Here is a 20,439-nt window from a genome sequence, read left to right on the forward strand (position 1 = left end):
TTCAACTCTACTTAGATATGCTATGCACTACATAGGTTCCAGTTCCCTTGGATAGATTACAAAAATCTACTCTATGTGTAATGCAAGTTTATCCCAAATTATTTCATTTACAAATGAACATCTGGAGTATATGTTTATAAATTCAAGAACACACACAAACACATTAGTTACAATTACTTGAGCACTACGGTATAGACGCATGTTGAATATTTTACATGTATTATCTTCTTTAATCCTCACAACTACCGTATCAGATAGGTATAGTTATTATACCAGTATATCACTGAGGAAACTGGGGCTGAGAAAGGTTAAATAAAAACTGTTCAAAGTTACAAGGTATGGGAAAGGCTGAGACTTGGTTCTAGGTCCATTTGACTCCAGGTCTAGAGTTATTGCACTTCTATTGCCTCTATATAAAAATTCATTCTGGATAAAACAGTATTTTTTGGTTAGAATAAAACAAGGTTAAAGCAGAAGTGATACAATGGCAGGAACGTTTTGACTCTCTAGTCATACAGAATAAATGGATGGTTTCTTAATATATATCACAAAATTGGTAGAGAAAAATATAGTGATGGTGACCTCTTTCTCCATTAAAAGTAAAATAAATAAATAAAAGTTCAAAAGTTTCTGACCTAATCCCTAAGAAAAAAATTTCTTCAAAATTTAAGAAGGATGAGAAAAACCTGCTCTGAACCTAATTTTGAACAAATAAAATAAGAATTGAAATAAAAGTGACAGGAGCAAGTTACTGGGCCATTTACTGGCTGGCCTTGCCAAGAACAAGAATGTTAGGCATGTTTGGATATACAGTCTAAACCAACGTTGTTTTTTTTTTTTTTTGCAGAGAAGGTTCAACATGTTTTGATGATATGCCTATCAATTAAAAAAAAAGTCTGCATGACTTCCAAATAGTATACATTAATAAATTATATACATTTGCAACTATACCATATTATATACATCTGTAAAACATACTCAAAATATAAATTAAAGAATGAGATAAAGATTTTTCATTTAAAAACTTTTATTTGGTACCTCCTCCACAGCAGACATTTTGTGCCCACTGGGGACAGCATTAGGAACAATGTTCCTGATCTTACGGAGCTTACATCTTAAGAGGGAGGGACCAGGGAGATAGGTAGCAAATAACTATGTCTATTAGCAATAAAAAACTATAAAGAAAAAAACAATATATGAAGATTGGGAATAATAAAAGGCTATTTAGATAGGGTTGTTAGGGAAACTTGAATGTTAGATGATATTAAAGCAAAGTTAAACATTTATTTAAAAGATGAAAAATAATATTTTCAAGTATCTTGCTAATTATGATGTTTTCACACCATCATTTGCTATTATCTCAAGGCACTGTTAGGGTGAGGTTCATTTTTAAGAACAGTATATAGGAATCTATATTTCAAATAGTCTTCTTGTCTCAGGTCCAATTAGACTGTCATTGTTTCTACACTGACTGTCATGTGAATGATGAAATAATATGCCATTTCTTGGAGTAAATGGCATCAGCTATGTCTTTTTCTTGTGGTTCATCATTTGATATTGGTGTTACTCTTGATTTGGTTTTCACGGCAGAATCTTTTTCAAAGTTTTGTCCATGTTTTGAGGATTTAGTTAAAACCTGATAATAGAATTTATAAATCCAGTTAATTGGGCAAACATAAACAATAATATATTATTGAGGAAAGGTGCTTGTCATTCCCTCTAACCTGTGTAACTCCCACTCTTTTTCTCAGGATCCCTTAATGTCCTGTGATATGTAACTGACACTGGGCCCAAGCATAGGTGATAATACCAATTTATATATTAAATATCAGTAAAATTTATTTTTGTATTTTACTTGAAGTACATATAAATAAAATACCTAGTATTTTCTTCCCATACCCCAAAATAGCATCTTCAAGATGGACCCTAGGATATTAAAAAACCTTACTGTTCTAAGTCTTCAGAAAAATGGGTTTGGGAAAAGCTTAGATGAAAGCTGATAAACTCATGACACAGAACTCCTAAAAGAGTTTGGATAGGCTTGTAAAAATGAGACTGTATGGATCTTTTTTTGAGACAGTCTTGCTCTGTACCCAGGCTGGAGTGTAGTGGCACGATCTTGGCTCACTGAAGCCTGTGCTTCCCAGGTTCAAGTGATTCTTGTGTTTCAGCTTCCCAGGTAGCTGGGACTATAGGCGTGCGCCACCATGCCCAGCTAATTTTTGTATTTTTAGTAGAGACTGGGTTTCACCATGTTGGTGAGGCTGGTCTTGAACTCCTGGCCTCAAGTGATCTGCCCACCTCTGCCTCCCAAAGTGCTGGGATTACAGGCATGAGCCACCACACCCAGAAGATCAGTTCTTTAAAAGGCTACATTTACAATATACTAATAAGACAGTTCCTTTGATTAAACACATATTTACATATGCATATTTTGCTCAGTGAAAAACCAAAATGTTAACTGTGGTGACTTTAGCAGTGATATTACTTTTTGCTTCTTTATATTTTCTAATTTTCTACAATAATTATGCATTATTTGCATAATAAAGGTTTAAACAGTGTTAAATAAAAGTACACATACAAAGTTGGAAGGTGATAAAACCAACTAAATAATATAATAAATCTTTAAGAACAACATAAGGATAAATCCAGAAGCTTTCATAAGCCAAGAAAAGCTTATAAAAAGTGTCAAAAACACTCAAAGTGATATTTAAAGCTATATTCAAGGCAAGAATGCAGAGATCTATCCTTGTAATGGAAAGAAAGCAGAGATAAGGTAAGAAACTAGAGAGCATCTAGTTGTGCATTCTGTGTTCATGTCTCTTTCTCCAGCTCATTTCACATGGCCTAAAGAAACGAAAAGTTGTGAATAAAATTAGAGAAAACATAAAAACAATCTTCAGGACACGTAAGATGTGCATGTGTCCTGACTTTCAAAAAAGAAAGAGAAGGCAAATTGCAAGAAATTTATGTTTTAAAATAAGAAAGTTGGTAGGTCATGACCATACCAAAAATATAATAGTCAAGCTTGCCTCTACTTATAACGATTCAGTTGTAATTAACTGCATATTGACATTTTGAAATACGTCAAATAAATATGTGTACAAATATACATACAATCATCATAGATTCAATAGCTACAAATACAGATGATACAGGTTGAGAATCACTAATCCAAAAATCCAAAATTCTCCAAAATCTGAAACTTTTTGAGCACTGACATGATGGGCAAAGGAAATGCTTATTAGAGCATTTTGGATTTTAGATTAGGGATGCTCATGTGGTGAATATAATGAGAATATTCTAAAATCTGAAAAAATAAAAAATTCCACAACTTTTGGTTCCAAGCTTTTCGGATACTCAACCTGTATAAATGATGACCAAATACTATAAGCAGAGTTGCTGACATGAGTTTCTGCAATGATGAACAACCCTTAGTAAACTTCTGAACAGAAGAAAGTACAATCTTTTCTTCTACTTCCTTATATGGTAGCTGCATTACTGGAATCAGTGTATACTAAAATCATGACCCAGACCATGTGTGTTTATAAGTAAATCAGAGTTAAGTTATTTCTAGGCTTAGAGAATCATAAACAGGTTTCACTGCTACACGAAAATCGAAGGGGAGATCTAAAAGTCATTCAGGTTGTGGGATAAATCTTCATCATGTATGACTGGCCCGGATATAGCAGCAGGACGTTTAACATTCCTGGCCCTTGCCTTTCATACCATTGTAATGTAGGTATACACCCCTCTATCTTTGTGCTAAATAAAAAAAATTGCCCCACAAGTTTCCAAAATTGCCTCTAGATGGCAATAGTATCCTTGTTGTAAATTACTGATTTCTTAGCATAGGATACACCATGGTATATCATAAAGCTTTATATATAATAGAAAACATCTTCAAGTTCTACTTATGATCCTCTCATCTTGGAACTTAAAGCAGGGACCAGGATACATTTGAGAATGATATCAACTTACAAGGGCCATATTGAATACGTTTAGGTTTAAATATTGTGAAAAACATTAAAAATATGAAATAAATTAGCACTAGTCAGCCCTATCTGACCAGAATACTTCATTTTACCTGACAAAATATTTGAAGCAGAAAAGCTAGTAATAGAGAGGCCCCTACTTCTCTTCAGAAGTCTTAGAATATAAACGAAGAAGAGACTTTTCCTTGTTTTTCCTGAAAAAATCTTGCGGGAAATGAGAAGCTTGCTTTAATTAAATGAATGAGTGGAGAGAGGCAAACTATGAAAGACCTGAGCTTAGCTCCCAGATGATGCATTAAGTTTCTACCCCTGACCCCATATACTCCATGCCACAGGTCTGGAAGAGTTGTAACCACATCCCTAGCATTCCTAGGGTACAAGGTACTTTTTTAAATGGGACAGTATCTGGCCCTAGAACAGGACTAAAAGAAAGGTCTGCACTGGAGTTGAAGCCACTTCATTTCTTGAGAATACACAATAAGTAAGTCTATTTCTTTTTAAAAGATCATACAGATTTTTCTATTGAATCCAACTATATGGGTGGATTATATAAAATATCTGATAAACTTATCCCTTTAGATAACTTGGGAGCCATTTTGCAGCAATGGTTCACAAAGCACTTTCGTTATTTCTTTAAATCATTCCAATATTAATAGAAAAAATCCATGATGAACAAAAATGAAATTTTGAATAAGGACAGCGCTTGATGCAAAAAGAAAAACTGGTAATACTGATCCCATCTTTATTTTAAACTTGTATATATTGTGTTCGTTATTAATTTTTTTGCATGACTTGATTTTTAAAAGATTGCATTAAAATAGTTTACAGTTTTTTTTTTTTTCTGTTTTTAGGAGTGGAGGTTTAATAGAAAAAATAAAGAGGAAGGAGAACAGCTCTCTCTCTAGTGAAAGAGAGGGGCTTCGGAAACGGAAGGACCCTAAAGTTTTGTTTGTTTTTTTGAGACAGGGTCTCACTCCATCCAGGCTGGAGTGCAGTGGCGCGATCTGGGCTCCCTGAAACCCCTGCATCGGGGTCCCCCAAGTTGCTGGGACTGCAGGCGTGCGCCACCACGCCCGGCTAATTTTTGTATATTTAGTAGAGACTGGGTTTCGCCATGTTAGCCAGGGTCGTCTAGAACTCCTGAGCTCGAGCTCAAGTGATCCGCCCGCCTCGGCCTTCCAAAGTGCTAGGATTATAGGCGTGAGCCACCGCGCCTGGCCTTAAAATACTTTTTATCTTGATGACTGAGGGTTGGGTTTTTTTTGTTTGTTTGTTTGTTTGTTTGTTTTTTTAGCGCCCCCTTGAATTTTAGGCAGAACGAAGTGCCCCCTTGGTCTTCAGTAGAATAAGCAGAACCTCTTTTCACTAATAGGTTTCAGAGTTCTGGGAAGCCCTAGTGCTCCCATATTTGTACTTCTCTTAGACATAGTATTTCAACAAATATACATATAGATTTTGACACAAGGTCTCGCTCTGTCGCCCATGCTGGAGCACAGTGGGGTGATTATACCAACAAATATTTAAGCAACTTATAGTACTAGTTATAGCAGAGTGCCTAATGGCATCTCCCTCAATCCTGGGAGGTAACCCACTTTCCTTCTGGACCTGGCACAGGTGCACCAAGGTGTAAATCGCACTGCAGCAGATTTAGAGAAAGAGAAGGCAGTGGTCTCCCCGGTACCAGGACTTGGTCAGGACCAACGCGGCCCTGGGAAAGCAGAGCCTGTTAGGTTGAGAAACTAAATTCTGGAAGGGTAAGAAGCAAATTCATCACCGACAGCTGTAGCCGTGGTTGTGGGGCCCACAATCATGCCCCTCCCAGCCACCCCTCTTCTCTGGGAAGCTGACGGGGGCGCCGGGAGAGGCTCATGGGGCGGCCCGCCTTTACGCACCCTGCTCGCGAGGAATCCGCACCAGGCAGTCCACCATGCCTTTGTACCGCGCCTCGGGGCTGATCTGCTTCGACGACGCCTGCACCTGCAGCAGCAGCTTCACCCGCTCGATGGGCGCCACCGCTGTCTTGGACACAGCTGCCGCGACTCCGCCGGCCAGAAGGTCCTTCCCGAAGGACGAGGCGTCAAACAGCCGCTTTTCTGCCTTCTTCTTCGCAGGCTCACGATGCATGATGGAGAAGGATATAAAAACCGGCAGCAGTGGCTAAAAATGAGTACGGGAGCGACGATGAAGGGAGGCGGAAAACCGCTGTAGCATCGTCCTGGCGAGAAAGTGGCTCTTGGGACGCTGGGAGAGCGCCGCGCCGGCGTGGGGCGTGTGGAAAAGCTGCGCAGGCGCTCCAACGGCCTCCAGCCACCAGGCGCCTGACACGTGACGCCTGACACGTGACTCCTGACACGTGGCTCCTGGATGCGCAGTGACGCCAGCAATGTGAGATTATCAGAATTTAGTTTTAGTTCCTAGTGTTACCCTCTTTACTTTCTTAATCGCTTTAATCCGTTACGTTTTCTTTGACCAGAGATGGTTCCTTTGACCTTTCTTGGCATCTTAAAAAAAGACAGTCTTATCTTTTGTGTGATTCAAGTGATGTTCCCCTTAAATTGCACCCTATGTGCCTGTTAATGCTTCAAATTCCCTTGGAAATTGCTTTAATCCGTTCCTTTAAGCAGGGATCCTTTGTCTAGTCACTTTCTGTGTCGTTTTGATGATTGTGCCCCCATAGCATAATACGTGTTCCTCTTTTTCATATTGTATTTAAATTGATAATATCCAGAGCAGTGGTTCTCAATCCAGACTGCACATTCAAGGGGATGAGGGATGTTTTGTTTTGTTTTTCAAATTGATGTTTGGGATTAGGCCCTGCACATTACATCAGAACGTCTAGAAGTGAGGCCTGGCATCAGTATTTAAATTCTCCAGGTAATTCTAATGTTTGAAGTAATTCTAATTCTAGGGTTGAGGGCCAATGACCTATCTAGAAGAGTAGTTCACAAACTTTTCGATTGCAGGACCCCTCTTTTTCACTCTGAAAAATTATTGAAGGCCAGGTACCAGTAATCCCAAAACTTTGGGCCGAGTCCAGCATGGGCAACATAGTGAGACCCCTCCTTTACAAAAAAAATAATAGCTGGGCGTGGCTGCACAAGCCTGTAGTCCTAAGTATAGCTACTTAGGAGGCTGAGACAGGAGAATTGCTTGAGCCCGGGAGTTGTAGGCTGCAGCGAGTTATGATCTCACCACTGCACTCCAGCCTGGGCAACAGAGCCGGACGCTGTCTCTTAAAAAAATTATTGAAGACACAATGAAGCTTCTGTTTTTATTATGTATATTGGCATTTACCACGCAGAAATTAAAACACAATTTAAAAACATTTAATTCATTTAAAATAAAAATAATCCATTACAGGATAGCGTACATAAGACTTTTAAATAAAAAATGTAGTAGAAAAATAGTATTGTTTTATATTTTTGAATCTCTAATGTCTGGCTTAATAAAAGACAGCTAGATTCACATTACTGCTTTTGCATTCAGTCTGTTGCGATATCACACATGTAGCCACTGGAAAACTCCACTGTTTATTCAGGACAGAATGAAAGTGAAAAAGGCAAATAATAGTATCATTTAAGAAAATACCTTTTACCTCACGGTGTTCCTGTCTCCGTGACACAGAGGGGTTTTCCAAACTGCACTTTGAGAACTCATTTAGAGGAGGTTGGCAGATTCAGGTTTGACTTCTTTCGACAAAAATACTCAGTAGACGTACGTCTAGCCTGTACATAACGTTTGTCTTTTTCTTCCACCTCACTTTTTTCACTTAACGTATCATGGAAATCCTTCTATAGTAGCATTTAATATACCCCTTTTTACAGCTCGTTTGGTGGTTTGAAATAAATGGAGATCCCATCTTATCACCTCTTACTCTGTAGGACCTGCAGAGCCTTACAACACATCTATAAAAGGTGAGATGAGTTTTTAGCTTTTTTTGAATGTTAGGTTCTAATTTTTCCTTTGTCTTAAGTGTGTTATAACCCTTCTACTAGTACTTGTCACTAGTAAAAAACCATTTAGGTCAGAAGGATTCCAGACCAGGAATGTTGTCAATATTTTGATTACCTCACATAAAATCAGTTGGCAAGTCCTACTGATATCGTATGTTTGGTGCTACTTCCTTTCCATGGTGGCTTATTCAACTTTTTTTTTTTTGAGACAGAGTCTCGCTCTGTTGGCCAGGCTGGAATGCAGTGGTGCAATATTGGCTCACTGAAACCCGGGTTTCAAGCAATTCTCCTGCTTCCGCCTCCCAAATAGCTGGGATTACAGGCGTCCACCACAACACCCAGCTAAGTTTTGTATTTTTAGTGGAGACAGGGTTTCACCATATTGGCCAGGCTGGTCTCAAACTCCTGACCTCAAGTGATCCACCCGCCTCGGCCTCCCAAAGCGCTGGGATTACAGGCATGAGCCACTGCGCCCAACTGGCTTATTCAACTCTTAACTGGGTTTTCCAACTCGAATCTCTGTTTCTCTCTTTCACATGCAGCAGCCAGATTAATGTGTCTAAAGCATTAATTAATTAATTCCTAGGCTTAAACAAAATTGAAAGTCTTTCCATTGCATTGACTTCAAAATCCTTTGTCAAATTCATTGTAAATTCAATAAACAATTGGCTTTTTATTAGCAAACACCTGAAAAATGAAAGGTTTCATTCTCCTTCAAGGGAATTTGAAGCATTAGCAGGCACATAGGGAGAAATTAAAGGGGGAAATTACTTGAATCACTACAGGTAAGAGTGTCTTTTTAAGATCCAAGAAAGGTCAAAGGAACCATCTCTGAGGACAGAAAGGAAGTGTTCTGCTGCTCTCCAGGGCAATTTTCTCTTTCTACCCCCCTCTAACATTTGATTTGATAGTTGACAATGTTTATATCATATTCCTTTATGATATCAAGCTTATTTCTGACATGTATTCATTGATAGAAGACAGACAAAAGTGAAAATATCAGCTTAGAAATGTAGCTTTGTAACCTTTTAAAAAACTTTTTGTTGAGATGGGGTCTCACTCTGCACCCAGACTGGAGTGCAGTGGCAAGATCATGGCACACGGAAGCCTTGAACTCCTGGGCTCATGTGATTCTCCCACCTCAGCCTCCCGAGTAGCTAGGACTACAGGCAAATACCACCATATCCAGCTAATTTTTTAAATTTTTTGTGGAGATGGGGTCTCCCTGTCAAGACAAGCCCAAGCTTGTCTTGAACTCATGGACTCAAGCAGTCCTTCCGCCTCAGCCTTTCAAAGTGCTGGGATTACAGTAGTGAGTCACAGCACCCAATAGCTTTTTAACCTTATTAAAAGCACTGAATCAACTCTTCAATAGGTTGGAGCTGAAAATGAGTAATTTACTGCATTGATTTTACCTACTGATTAGGGAAGGAAAAAAATTCTAGTGATTTATGTTAATATTAAAAGTGTAGAGTCTCAGGATCTTTGTTCTGTTCACTTTGCTCTCCGGAGAAATCAGCATGATTAGTTTCCTCACTTTAGGCCTACAGTCACCTCAGCAACCCTTTCCTTGGTTACCCTGTCTGCCACATCTTATATCCCCTTTTCTTTCTTCACGATTTTTTCTCTTAGCATTTACATATTTTACTTATTTATCTTGTCTGTGGTATGCCTCTCCCATTGGAACATAAACTCCATGAGGGCAGGAATTTTTAGCTGTTTTATTCATTGCTATAGCCTCTGCCTCCACATCAGCGCTTGGCACAGGGTAGAAATGCAATAAATACATGTTGGATGAATGCATGAAAAGGCAATACAACTGCAAACAAACCTCCAAACCAGTTTTATTTAAAACTATCATATAGTATAAAAATAGCTTTAATTACATAGAATATAGAAACACAACTCTGCAAAATTAAATTATTTCATACAGTTTTGGTGCATAAAGTTTAGTAACATTTAATAATTTAAAAATATCCGAAGTATAAATTCTTGTTCTGAAAACTGTTTATTGATAAATGATTTTCTCAGCTTTTCCCCAACATTTTGTACAGTAGCAGGTATCATTTAGCTGACTACTTGGTTTTTCAACCAATGGATATTTAATAATGATAATAATAAATGGTAGCAGTAGTAGCTAATACTTTTATAGCATGTAATATGTGCCAGGCACTGTTTAGAGAGAATTAACATGTACAGTAATGTCCAAAGCAGAAAAACCTAGTAAATTGGTTTTACAGCTTTGCCCATTTGTATTAGAAATATAAAAAAGCAGGTATTACAAAATACTATCTTGCCATTATAAAGCATCATCAATAGTTCCTTGGCACAAATAAGAAACATTCCCTTACTAGGTACACTTCTCTGGCAAGACAAAAACAAGAGCTAAAGAAAGGGGAGGGGGAGAGAAAGTAAGAGTCTAAAATGTAATTTCGGGGGGCTAAAACATATGATAATGAGACAGTATTTGATATTTTAAAAAATGCTAGCTATATATAGTTTTTCACATTAATAGTTGCTGGTGGAAGGGAATATTTGCATGATACTAATAAAATCCAATTTACCAATGTTTCTATGTCTTCTAAAGCATATTTCTAGGATATCTGCACTGTCATCCTGTCCCCCTTTATTTAATAAAGTAATAGGCACTTTATTGTCTGATAATCAGTTTGATACATATTTGGAAAAATAGGCAGCTAAGTTTGCTTACAGAGCTTAGTTCAATATCCATTTAGAAATGAAAAAATAAGATGTGTGATTTTATTTCTTAAAAATGCAGTGCCTCTTTAACATGGAAATTACTGCACATCTACGATACAGCAAATAATTTTCCTTTTATTAAGATCAGTAGTCTGCTCTGCCTTTTTATTTCCATTATTGAGCGATGGTCTCATGTTTCTCTGATACCAGGAAAGCAGTTCAACACATCAAAATTTCATTAAATGAAACAAAAAGTCTCCTATGATAAAACCCTATCTTAGTTCAGTTTGTATGAAAACCTGAGGTGATCCACAGCTACATTTATTCATAATTATCAGTATTAGAAGTAGTTCATGGTATTTTCAAGGACATATCCAGAAATTTAAGACATTTAATAAATTGTTTTAACCAAAGTGTCTTAATACATATATATGTAAATAAGCAGTCCTAAGACAGCAGTTGTGAGTCAAATGGTAGCATATGACAATATTGTGATCTTAAGGGGAGGATATTTCAAGTTTTGTTTTTTAAACAGAGCCTTGTTCTGTTGCCCAGGCTGGAGTGGCAGTGGCATGAGCTAGGCTCACTGCAGCCTCTGCTTCCTGGCTTCAAGTGATTCTCCTGCCTCAGCCTCCCAAGTAGCTGGGACTTCAGGCACCTGCCACCACGCCTGGCTAATTTTTTCTTTTTAATATTTTTAGTAGAGACAGGGTTTCACCATGTTGACCAGGCTGGTCTCAAACTCCTGACCTCAAGTGATCTGCCTGCCTCAGCCTTCCAAAGTGCTGGAGTTACAGGTGTGAGCAACTGTGCCTGGCCTTAAGCTATTTTCTATAGCATTTCAAGCATTTCTTTACCAATTTGAATGCCAAAATTAAGGCCCACTAGTCACTAATGGGACAAATATGTAGTGGTTTGCAACTTAAATGCTTAGGTGAAAATCTCTCAAACTATGACACAGTGATAGTAGTGTTTCTTTTAAGACCAAGTGACTCAAATGGTACATCCAGTGTTTTGCAGTTAGTTTTGACTAAGCTGGACAGCTCATGTTTAAGATGGAAAAATGTAGAGACCGATTTTAGATGTGCTGGTATAGCTTGTCTTCAAAGCTTAAGACCTGGAGAAGAAACAGCTCAGTGTTGGAATGTCTTGGGGGCACTGAACCTCTAGAAGGATCTACAGGGTAAATGTCAAGTAAAAATGCAGTATTGATGTTCTTACTTCCTCTCAATCTACCAAATTCTCACAGCCAAAGAAAATTCTCCACCATTAGTTTTCTTTTCCAACTAAAGGTCAAGTAAACTATTGTTCACTAAAGTGTTCCCCCTTTGAAAAAACCCAATGCATAATGATCTATATTTCTAAGATAATAGTATTTTTTTTTTTTTTTTTTGAGACGGAATCTCGTTCTGTTCCTCAGGCAGAAGTGCAGTGGCATGATCTTGACTCACTGCAACCTCTGCTTCCTGGGTTCAAGCGATTCTCCTGCCTCAGCCTCCTAGGTAGCTAGGATTACAGGTGCACACCACCACGCCCAGCTAATTTTTGTATTTTTAGTAGAGATGGGGTTTCACCATGTTGGTCAGGCTGGTCTCGAATTCCTGACCTCATGATCCACCCGCCTCGGCCTTCCAAAGTGCTGGGATTACAGGCGTGAGCCACCACTGCGCCCGGCCAAAAATTAGTATTTTATAAAAGAAGTCACCATATAATTTTAGTTAACTTTTTCAGTGTCTTTAACATGATTTAGTTTTAAAAGAAGATTTACATGCAGCTTTCCTGAAATTCATGAAGTATATAAAATGCATGTGAAATATACTTGAATGTGATTTTTTTTTTTGAAACAGGGTCTCACTGTGTTGCCCAGGCTAGAGTGCAGTGGCATGATCATAGCTCACTGCAGCCTCAACCGACTGAGCTCAGGTGATCTTCCCACCTCAGCCTCCCAGGTATCTGGGACTGTTAAAAGACAGTGCTACCACACCTGGCTAATTTTTGTATTTTTTGTGGAGATGGAATTTTTGCTATGTTGCTCAGGCTGGTCTTGAACTCCTGGACTCAAGCGATCCACCTGCCTCAGCCTCCCAAAGTGTTGAGATTACAGGCATGAGCCACCAAGCCTAGCTGCTGAATGTATTTTAACAAAAACAAAAAAAATGAAAGTTGACAAATAGTTTAAAAAATACACATATATACACACACACATATATATATTCTAGTCAAAATCGAGCTTACCTGAAACTTAAAGAGAATCAAATAAATAAAAAGTAAGTTTAATTTTCATCTTTCCCCTTTCCCCACAGTGAGGTATGTACTAGGATAGTTAAATTAATGAAAAGTATCTGATAAGGAATAAGTACTTACACATTACTAATTTAGGAGGTGACCAACATGCAAGGGGCAAAAAAAAAAAAAAAAAAAAAAAAAAAGTAGAACAGAGAGCCAAGATGGTCAAAGAGAGGCAGCTCTGCTCTGCAGCTCCCACCAAGAAGGAAGAAAACTGTGAGTAAACTCTGCATCTTCAGTTGAGGTACCGAAGTTCTCTTATTGGGACTGCTAGGTGGCTGGCATGACCCACGGAGAGCGAGCAAAAACAGGGTGGAGCAAGATCCCATCCAGGAGCTGCACGCAGCAAAGTGAACTCCCTCCTCCAGCCAAGGGAGACGGTGAAGGATTTTGCTTCCCCTCCCTGAAAACCAGGCTTTTCCCACAGATCCTTGCAACCTGTAGATCAGGAGGTTCCCTCCTGAGCCAATGCTACCAGAGCTTTGGGTCCCAAGCACAAATCTGTGCTTGGGTGGGCAGCCGCTTTGAGCAGGCACTGAGACACTGGAGTATTTGCATACTCCGGCTCTGGGAACTCCCGTGAGGCAGGAGATCTGTCCACTCTCATGGGGAAGGGGCTGAAGCTAGGGAGCCAAGCAGCCTTGCTCTCACAAAACTCCATAAGCTAAAACTACTGGCTTGTAATCCTCCCCCACCAGCTAGAAACTGCCTAAGACTGAGTTCTGGAAGTGGGGAAGGAGATGGGGGAGAAGGGAGGGGAGGGGAGGCTGCCATCACTGTGGCTCCAATTGGCCACTTTCCCTTGCTGCTAGCACCAGCAAGATGGGGTGGAACCCAGATTCACTCCTCTTCACTGGACAGGGCCTCCCTGTGGGAATCTCAGCATCCCCAGCCAGGGGTTTGTGGACAAAACACTGATAACCCTGAGAGGAGCCCCTAGGAGGAAGGACGGCTGCAGTATCATGGATCAGTGATCTTAGTCTTCTCTGCCTGCTGGCTCTGGAGAGTCAAGGCAGCCCAGATGAGGGGGATTCCCCACAGTGTTGCACACCCACCCTGTCAAGAGGCAGACAGACTGCTTATTTAAGTGGTTCTCTGACCCCACTCCTCCTGACTGAGACCTCCCAACAGGAGTCTCCAGACACTTCATACAGGAGCATTCTGTGTAGCATCAGGCAGTGCCCCTCTGGAACAGAGCTCCCAGAGGAAGGAGCAGGCTGCCATCTTTGCTGGTCTGCAGCCTCTGCTGGTGATATCTCCAGGGTGACGAGAGACCCAGGCGAATAGGGACTAGAGTGGACCCCAGGCAAACTGCAGCAGCCCTACAGAAGAGGGGCCTGACTGCTAAAAGAAAAACAGAACGCAACAACATCAACAAAAAAGACACCACAAAAACCCCATCCAAAAGTCAGCAGCCTCAAACATCAAAGGTAGATAAACCCATGAAAATGAGAAAGAATGCAAGGATACGGAAAACTCAGAAAGCCAGAGTGCCTTTTCTCCTCCAAAAGATTGCAACATGTCTCTAGCAAGGACACAGAACTGGGCTGAGGCTGAGATGGATGAATGTCAATCATCCATCCAAGATGGGAAATAACAAACTTCACCAAGCTAAGGGAATATGTTCTAACTCACTGCAAAGAAGCTAAGAACCATGATAAAACATTATAGGAGATGTTAAATAGAATAACCAGTTTGGAGAGGAATGTAAATGATCTAATGGAGCTGCAAAACACGAGAACTTTATAATGCAAACACAAGTATCCATAACCGAATAGACTAAGTGGAAGAAAGGAGATCAGAGTTTGAAGACTATCTTGCTGAAATAAGGCAGGTAGACAAGATTAGAGAAAAAAGTATGAAAAGGAACGAACAAAACCTCTGAAAACTATGGGGTTATGTTAAAAGACTGAACCTACAACTGATAGATATACCTGAAAGAGACAGAAGAATGGAACCAAGTTGGAAAACACACTTGTGGATATCATCCAGGAAAACTTCTCCAACCTAGCAAGACAGGTCAACATTCAAATTCAGGAAATCCAGAGAACCCCAATACAATACAATACAATACTCCATGAGATCAACCCCAAGACACATAATCATCAGATTCTCCAAGACTGAAATGAAGGAAAAAATGTTAAGGGCAGTCAGAGAGATAGGCCAGGTCACTTATAAAGGGAAGCCCATCAGACTAACAGCAGACTTCTCAGCAGAAACCTTATAAGCCGGAAGAGGTTGGGGGCCAATTTTCAACATTCTTAAAGAAAAGAATTTCCAACCTAGAATTTCATATCTGGCTGAACTAAGCTTCATAAGTGAAGGAGAAATAAAATCTTTTTCAGACAAGCAAGTGCTGAGGGAATTCGTCACCACCAGGCCTGCCTTGCAAGTGCTCCTGAAGGAAGCACTCAATATGGAAAGGAAAAACTGTTACCAGCCACTACAAAAAACACATTGAAATACACAGATCAGTAACACTATGAAGCAAAAACATAAACAAGTCTGCAAAATAACCAACTAGCATCATGATGTCAGGATAAAATTCACACATAACAATATTAACCTTAAATGTAAATGCACTAAATGCCCCAAACAAAAGATGCAGAAGGCAAGCTGGACAAAGAGTCAAATCCATCAGTGTGCTGTATTCAAGAGACCCATCTCACACGTAAGGACACACATAGACTCAAAATAAAAGGATGGAGGAAAATCTACCAAGCAAAAGGAAAACAGAAAAAAGGAGAGGCTGCAATCCTAGTTTCTGACAAAGACTTTAAACAAACAAAGATTGAAAAAAAGACAAAGGCATTACATACTGGTAAAGGGGTCAATTCAACAAGAAGAGCTAACTATCCTAAATATATATGCACCTAATATAGGAGCACTCAGATTCATAAAACAAGTTCTTAGAGACCCACAAAGAGACTTAGATTTCCACACAATAATAGTGGGAGACTTTAACACCCCACTGTCAATATTAGATCATTGAGACAGAAAATTAACAAAGATATTCAGGACTTGACCTCAGCTCTGGATCAAGTGGGACTTGATAAATATCTACAGATCTTTCCACCCCCAAACAACAGAATATATATTCTTCTCAGTGCCACATGGTACTTACTCTAAAATTGATCACACAATTAGAAGTAAATCACTCCTCAGCAAATGCTAAAGAACTGAAGTAATAACAAACAGTCTCTCAGATCACAGCACAATCAAATTGGAACTCAAGAGTAAGAAAGTCACTCAAAACCACACAACTACATGGAAATTGAATAACCTGCTCCTGAATGACTCCTGGGTAAATAACGAAATTAAGAGAGAAATCAAGAAGTTCTTTGAAACCAATGAAAACAAAGAGACAATGTACTAGAATCTCTGGGGCACAGCTAAAGCAGTGTTAAGAGGGAAATTTATAGCACTAAATGTCCACATCAAAAAGCTAGAAAGATCTCAAATTGACACCCTAGTATCACAACTAAAAGAACTAGTGAACCAAGAGCAAACAAACCCAAAAGCCAGCAGAAGACAAAAAATAACCAAAATCAGAGTGGAAATGAAGGAGCTAGAGACATGAAAAACCCTTCAAAAAATAAATGAATCCAGGGGCTGGGGTTTTTTTTTTTTCAAAAGTTTAACAAAATAGACCATTAGCCAGACTAATAAAGGAGAAGAGAGAAGAATCAAATAGACACAATGAAAAATGATAAAGGGGATATTACCACTGATCCCACGGAAATATAAACAACCATCAGAGAATACCATAACAGCTCTGTGCAAATAAACTCGAAAATCTAGAAGAAATGGATAAATTCCTGGACACATACACCCTCCCAAGACTGAACCAGGAAGCAGTTAAATTACTGAATAGACCAATAAAAGTTCTGAAATTGAGGCAGTAATTAACAGGCTACCAACCAAAAAAAGCCCAGGACCAGATGGATCTACAGCTGAATTCTACCAGAAATACAAAGAGAAGCTGATACCACTTCTTCTGAAACTATTCCAAACAAATGAAAAGGAGAGACTCCTCCCTAACTCATTCTATGAGGCCAGCATCATCCTGATATCAAAACCTGGCAGAGATAGAACAAAAAAAGAAAATTTCAGGCCAATATCCCTGATGAACATCAATGCAAAAATTCTCAATAAAATACTGGCAAACTGAATCCAGCAGCACATCAAAAAGCTTATCCACCACGATCAAGTTGGCTTCATTCCCAGGATGTGAGGCTGGTTCAACATATGCAAATCAATAAATGTAGTTCATCACACAAACAGAACTAAAGACAAAGACCACATGATTATCTCAATAGATGCAGAAAAGGCCATCAATAAAATTCAACATCCTTTCATGTTAAAAACTCTCAATAAACTAGGTATTGAAGGAACATACTTCAAAATAATAAGAGCCATTTATGACAGACTCACAGCCAATATCATACTGAATGGGCAAAAGCTGGAAGCACTCCCTTTGAAAACCAGCACAAGACAAGGATGCCCTCTCTCACCACTATTCAACATAGTACTGGAAGTTCTGGCCAGGGCAATCAGGCAAGAGAAAGAAATAAAGGGTATTCAAACAGGAAGAGAGGAAGTCAAAATGTCTTTGTTTGCAGAGGACATTATCCTATATCTAGAAAACCCCATTGTCTCAACCCAAAAGCTTCTTAAGCTGATAAGCAACTTCAGCAAAGTCTCAAGATACAAAATCATTGTGCAGAAGTCACCAGCATTCCTATACACCAACAACAGGCAAGCAGAGATCCAAATCATGAATGAACTCCTACTCCCAATTGCTTCAAAGAGAATAAAATACCGAGGAATACAGCTAACAAGGGAAGTGAAGGACCTCTTCAAGGAGAACTACAAACCACTGCTCAAGGAAACCAGAGAGGACATAAACAAATGGAAAAATATTCCATGCTCACAGACAGGAAGAATCAATATCATGAAAATAGCCATACTGCCCAAAGTAATTTATAGAGTCAATGTTATTCCCATTAAACTACCATTGATATTCTTCACAGAATTAGAAAAAACTATTTTAAAATTTATATGGAACCAAAAAAAGAGCCTGTATAGCCAAGGCAATCCTAAGCCAAAAGACCAAAGCTGGAGGCATCATACTACCAAACTTCAAACTGTACTGTAAGGGTACAATAACCAAAACAGCATGGTACTGGTACAAAAACTGACACATAGACCAGTGGAATAGAATAGATAACTCAGAAATAAGATTGCACATCTACAACCATCTGATCTTCAACAAACCTGAGAAAAACAAGCAATGGGGAAAAGGATTCCTTATTTAATAAATGGTGCTGGGAGAACTGGCTGTCCATATGCAGAAAATTGAAACTGGACCCATTCCTCACAACTTATACAAAAAATTAAGATAGAATAAAGGCTTAAATGTAAAGCCCAAAACTATAAAATCCCTAGAAGAAAATCTAGGCAATACCATTTAAGACATGGGCATGGGCAAAGATTTCACGATGAAATCACAAAAGCAACTGCAACAAAAGCAAAACTTGACAAATGGGATCTAGTTAAACTAAAGACCTTCTGCACAGCAAAAGAAACTATCATCAGAATGAACAGGCAACCTACAGAGTGGGAGAAAATTTTGGCAATCTATCCATCCAACAGTGATCTGATATCCAGAATCTACAAGGAACTCAAACAAATTTACAAGAAAAAAAAAGAACCACATTAAAAACTGGGCAAACGACATGAACAGACACTTCTCAAAAGAAGACATTCATGCTGCCAACAAACATATGAAAAAAAAGCTCAATATCACTGATTATTAGAGAAACGCAAATCAAAACCACAATGAGATATCATCTCACACCAGTCAGAGTGGCCATTATTAAAAAGTCAAGAAATAACAGATGCTGGCAAGGCTGTGAGGAAATAGGAATGCTTTTACACTGTTGGTGGGAATGTAAATTAGTTCAACCATTGTGGAAGACAGTGTGGTGATTCTTCAAAGATCTAAAACCGTAAATGCCATTTGACCCAGCAATCCCATTACTGGGTTTATACCCAAAGGAATATAAATCATTCAATTACAAATATACATGCACACATAGGTTCATTGAAGCACTATTTACAATAGCAAAGACATGGAATCAACCCAAATGCCCATCAGTGATAGCCTGGATAAAGAAAATGTGGTACATATACACCATGGAATACTATGCAGCCACAAAAAGGAATGAGATCATGTCCTTTGCAGGGACACGGATGAAGCTGGAAGCCATTATCCTCAGCAAACTAATGCAGGAACAGAAAACCAAACACTGTAGGTTCTCACTTATAAATGGGAGCTGACCATGAGAACACATGGACAAAGGGGCCTGTTGTGGAGGTAGGGAGGGTATTAGGAAAAATAGCTAATGCATGCTAGGCTTAATACCTAGGTGATGGGTTGATAGGTGGAGCAAACTGCCATGGCACACGTTTACCTATGTAACAAACCTGCACATCCTGCACATGTACCCAGAACTAAAACTAAAACTAAAATAAAATAAAAGCACATTCTACTTAAGAGGTATTTTTGAAACCTCAATGCACTCATCTCATTTTACATGAAAACTCTGAGCTTAGAGAGGTACAAAAACTTGCTCATGGTCATAGCACTACTTAGTTACAGCACCTGGTCACCTCCTCCCAATTTCATAATTGTTTCACCAGATATCAGTATGAATTTTGAGAAAAATAAACAACAAATTGGGTATTTTTCAAGAATAAACATTTCCTATATTAATCTTATATAAAAAACTTCACATTATTTCAAACTAGTCAATAAATTAACATTATATACCAAAATAGCAATAAGTTAACAATCCCTTCTTTCACATTTTAATCAAGTATATTCTCAAAAGTCTTACAATATTACATTAAGATTTAATGTATCAAATCCAACAGCATTTCATCTCAATACTTAACAATATTACGTTCAATATTGAAAAGTAAAAAGAAGCTAAACTTCATCTCTTTGTGTATTGATTTCAGCAATTCTGACAGTGTTTGATCCTCTATGCACGTGTTTCTACACATCAAGAAAGCACAGCTACAAGGTTAACCCAAAGAACAATTTAAAAGCTATTTCAATGGCAATTTCTGTGACTGAGTCATGAAAACAGACATAAAGTTCTTGAGGTTTTGGATGAAGAAAAAGTCTCCTGCAGAAGAAAAGAACACACTCATTTCAGAAATTAAAACAACAACAACAACAAAAACTCTAACCGTCCAATTAATTTAATTTTTGTTTCTGAAAGCATCAGTAATAAATTTAAAATCCGTGAATCTAAATCTGTACTAGGGAGAAAGCAGCTAGATTTATTTCTAAATAAATAATATATGTCTTAGGTCAATTAGTTTTTATTGCTGTAGAGTGTAATAATCCTATTTTATCAATATGTATTATGATACCATTCAGTTTTTAAATAGTAAATCTAGTTATTACAATAAAGGCAATAGCACTAGTATCA

General features: G+C 38.6%; 2 protein-coding genes across 3 annotated transcripts in view; both read right to left on the reverse strand.

The window, feature by feature from the left end:
- SLC25A31 (solute carrier family 25 member 31) overlaps nucleotides 1-6,257 on the reverse strand; it is a 44,140-nt gene extending 37,883 nt beyond the window's left edge. For both annotated transcript variants that reach the window (XM_012507679.2, XM_003264641.4), the window contains exon 1: nucleotides 5,888-6,257. In XM_012507679.2, the coding sequence (XP_012363133.1) occupies nucleotides 5,888-6,119 (232 nt within the window). In that variant the 5' untranslated portion in view covers nucleotides 6,120-6,257. The remainder of the gene's footprint in view (nucleotides 1-5,887) is intronic.
- Nucleotides 6,258-9,768: 3,511 nt separating this feature from the next.
- INTU (inturned planar cell polarity protein) overlaps nucleotides 9,769-20,439 on the reverse strand; it is an 83,573-nt gene continuing 72,902 nt past the window's right edge. The window contains exon 16 of the mRNA XM_003264640.3: nucleotides 9,769-20,130. Within this exon, the coding sequence (XP_003264688.1) occupies nucleotides 20,019-20,130 (112 nt within the window). The 3' untranslated portion in view covers nucleotides 9,769-20,018. The remainder of the gene's footprint in view (nucleotides 20,131-20,439) is intronic.

The sequence above is a fragment of the Nomascus leucogenys genome, chromosome 7b, assembly GCF_006542625.1.
Source record: "Nomascus leucogenys isolate Asia chromosome 7b, Asia_NLE_v1, whole genome shotgun sequence".
Lineage (NCBI taxonomy): Eukaryota > Metazoa > Chordata > Mammalia > Primates > Hylobatidae > Nomascus > Nomascus leucogenys.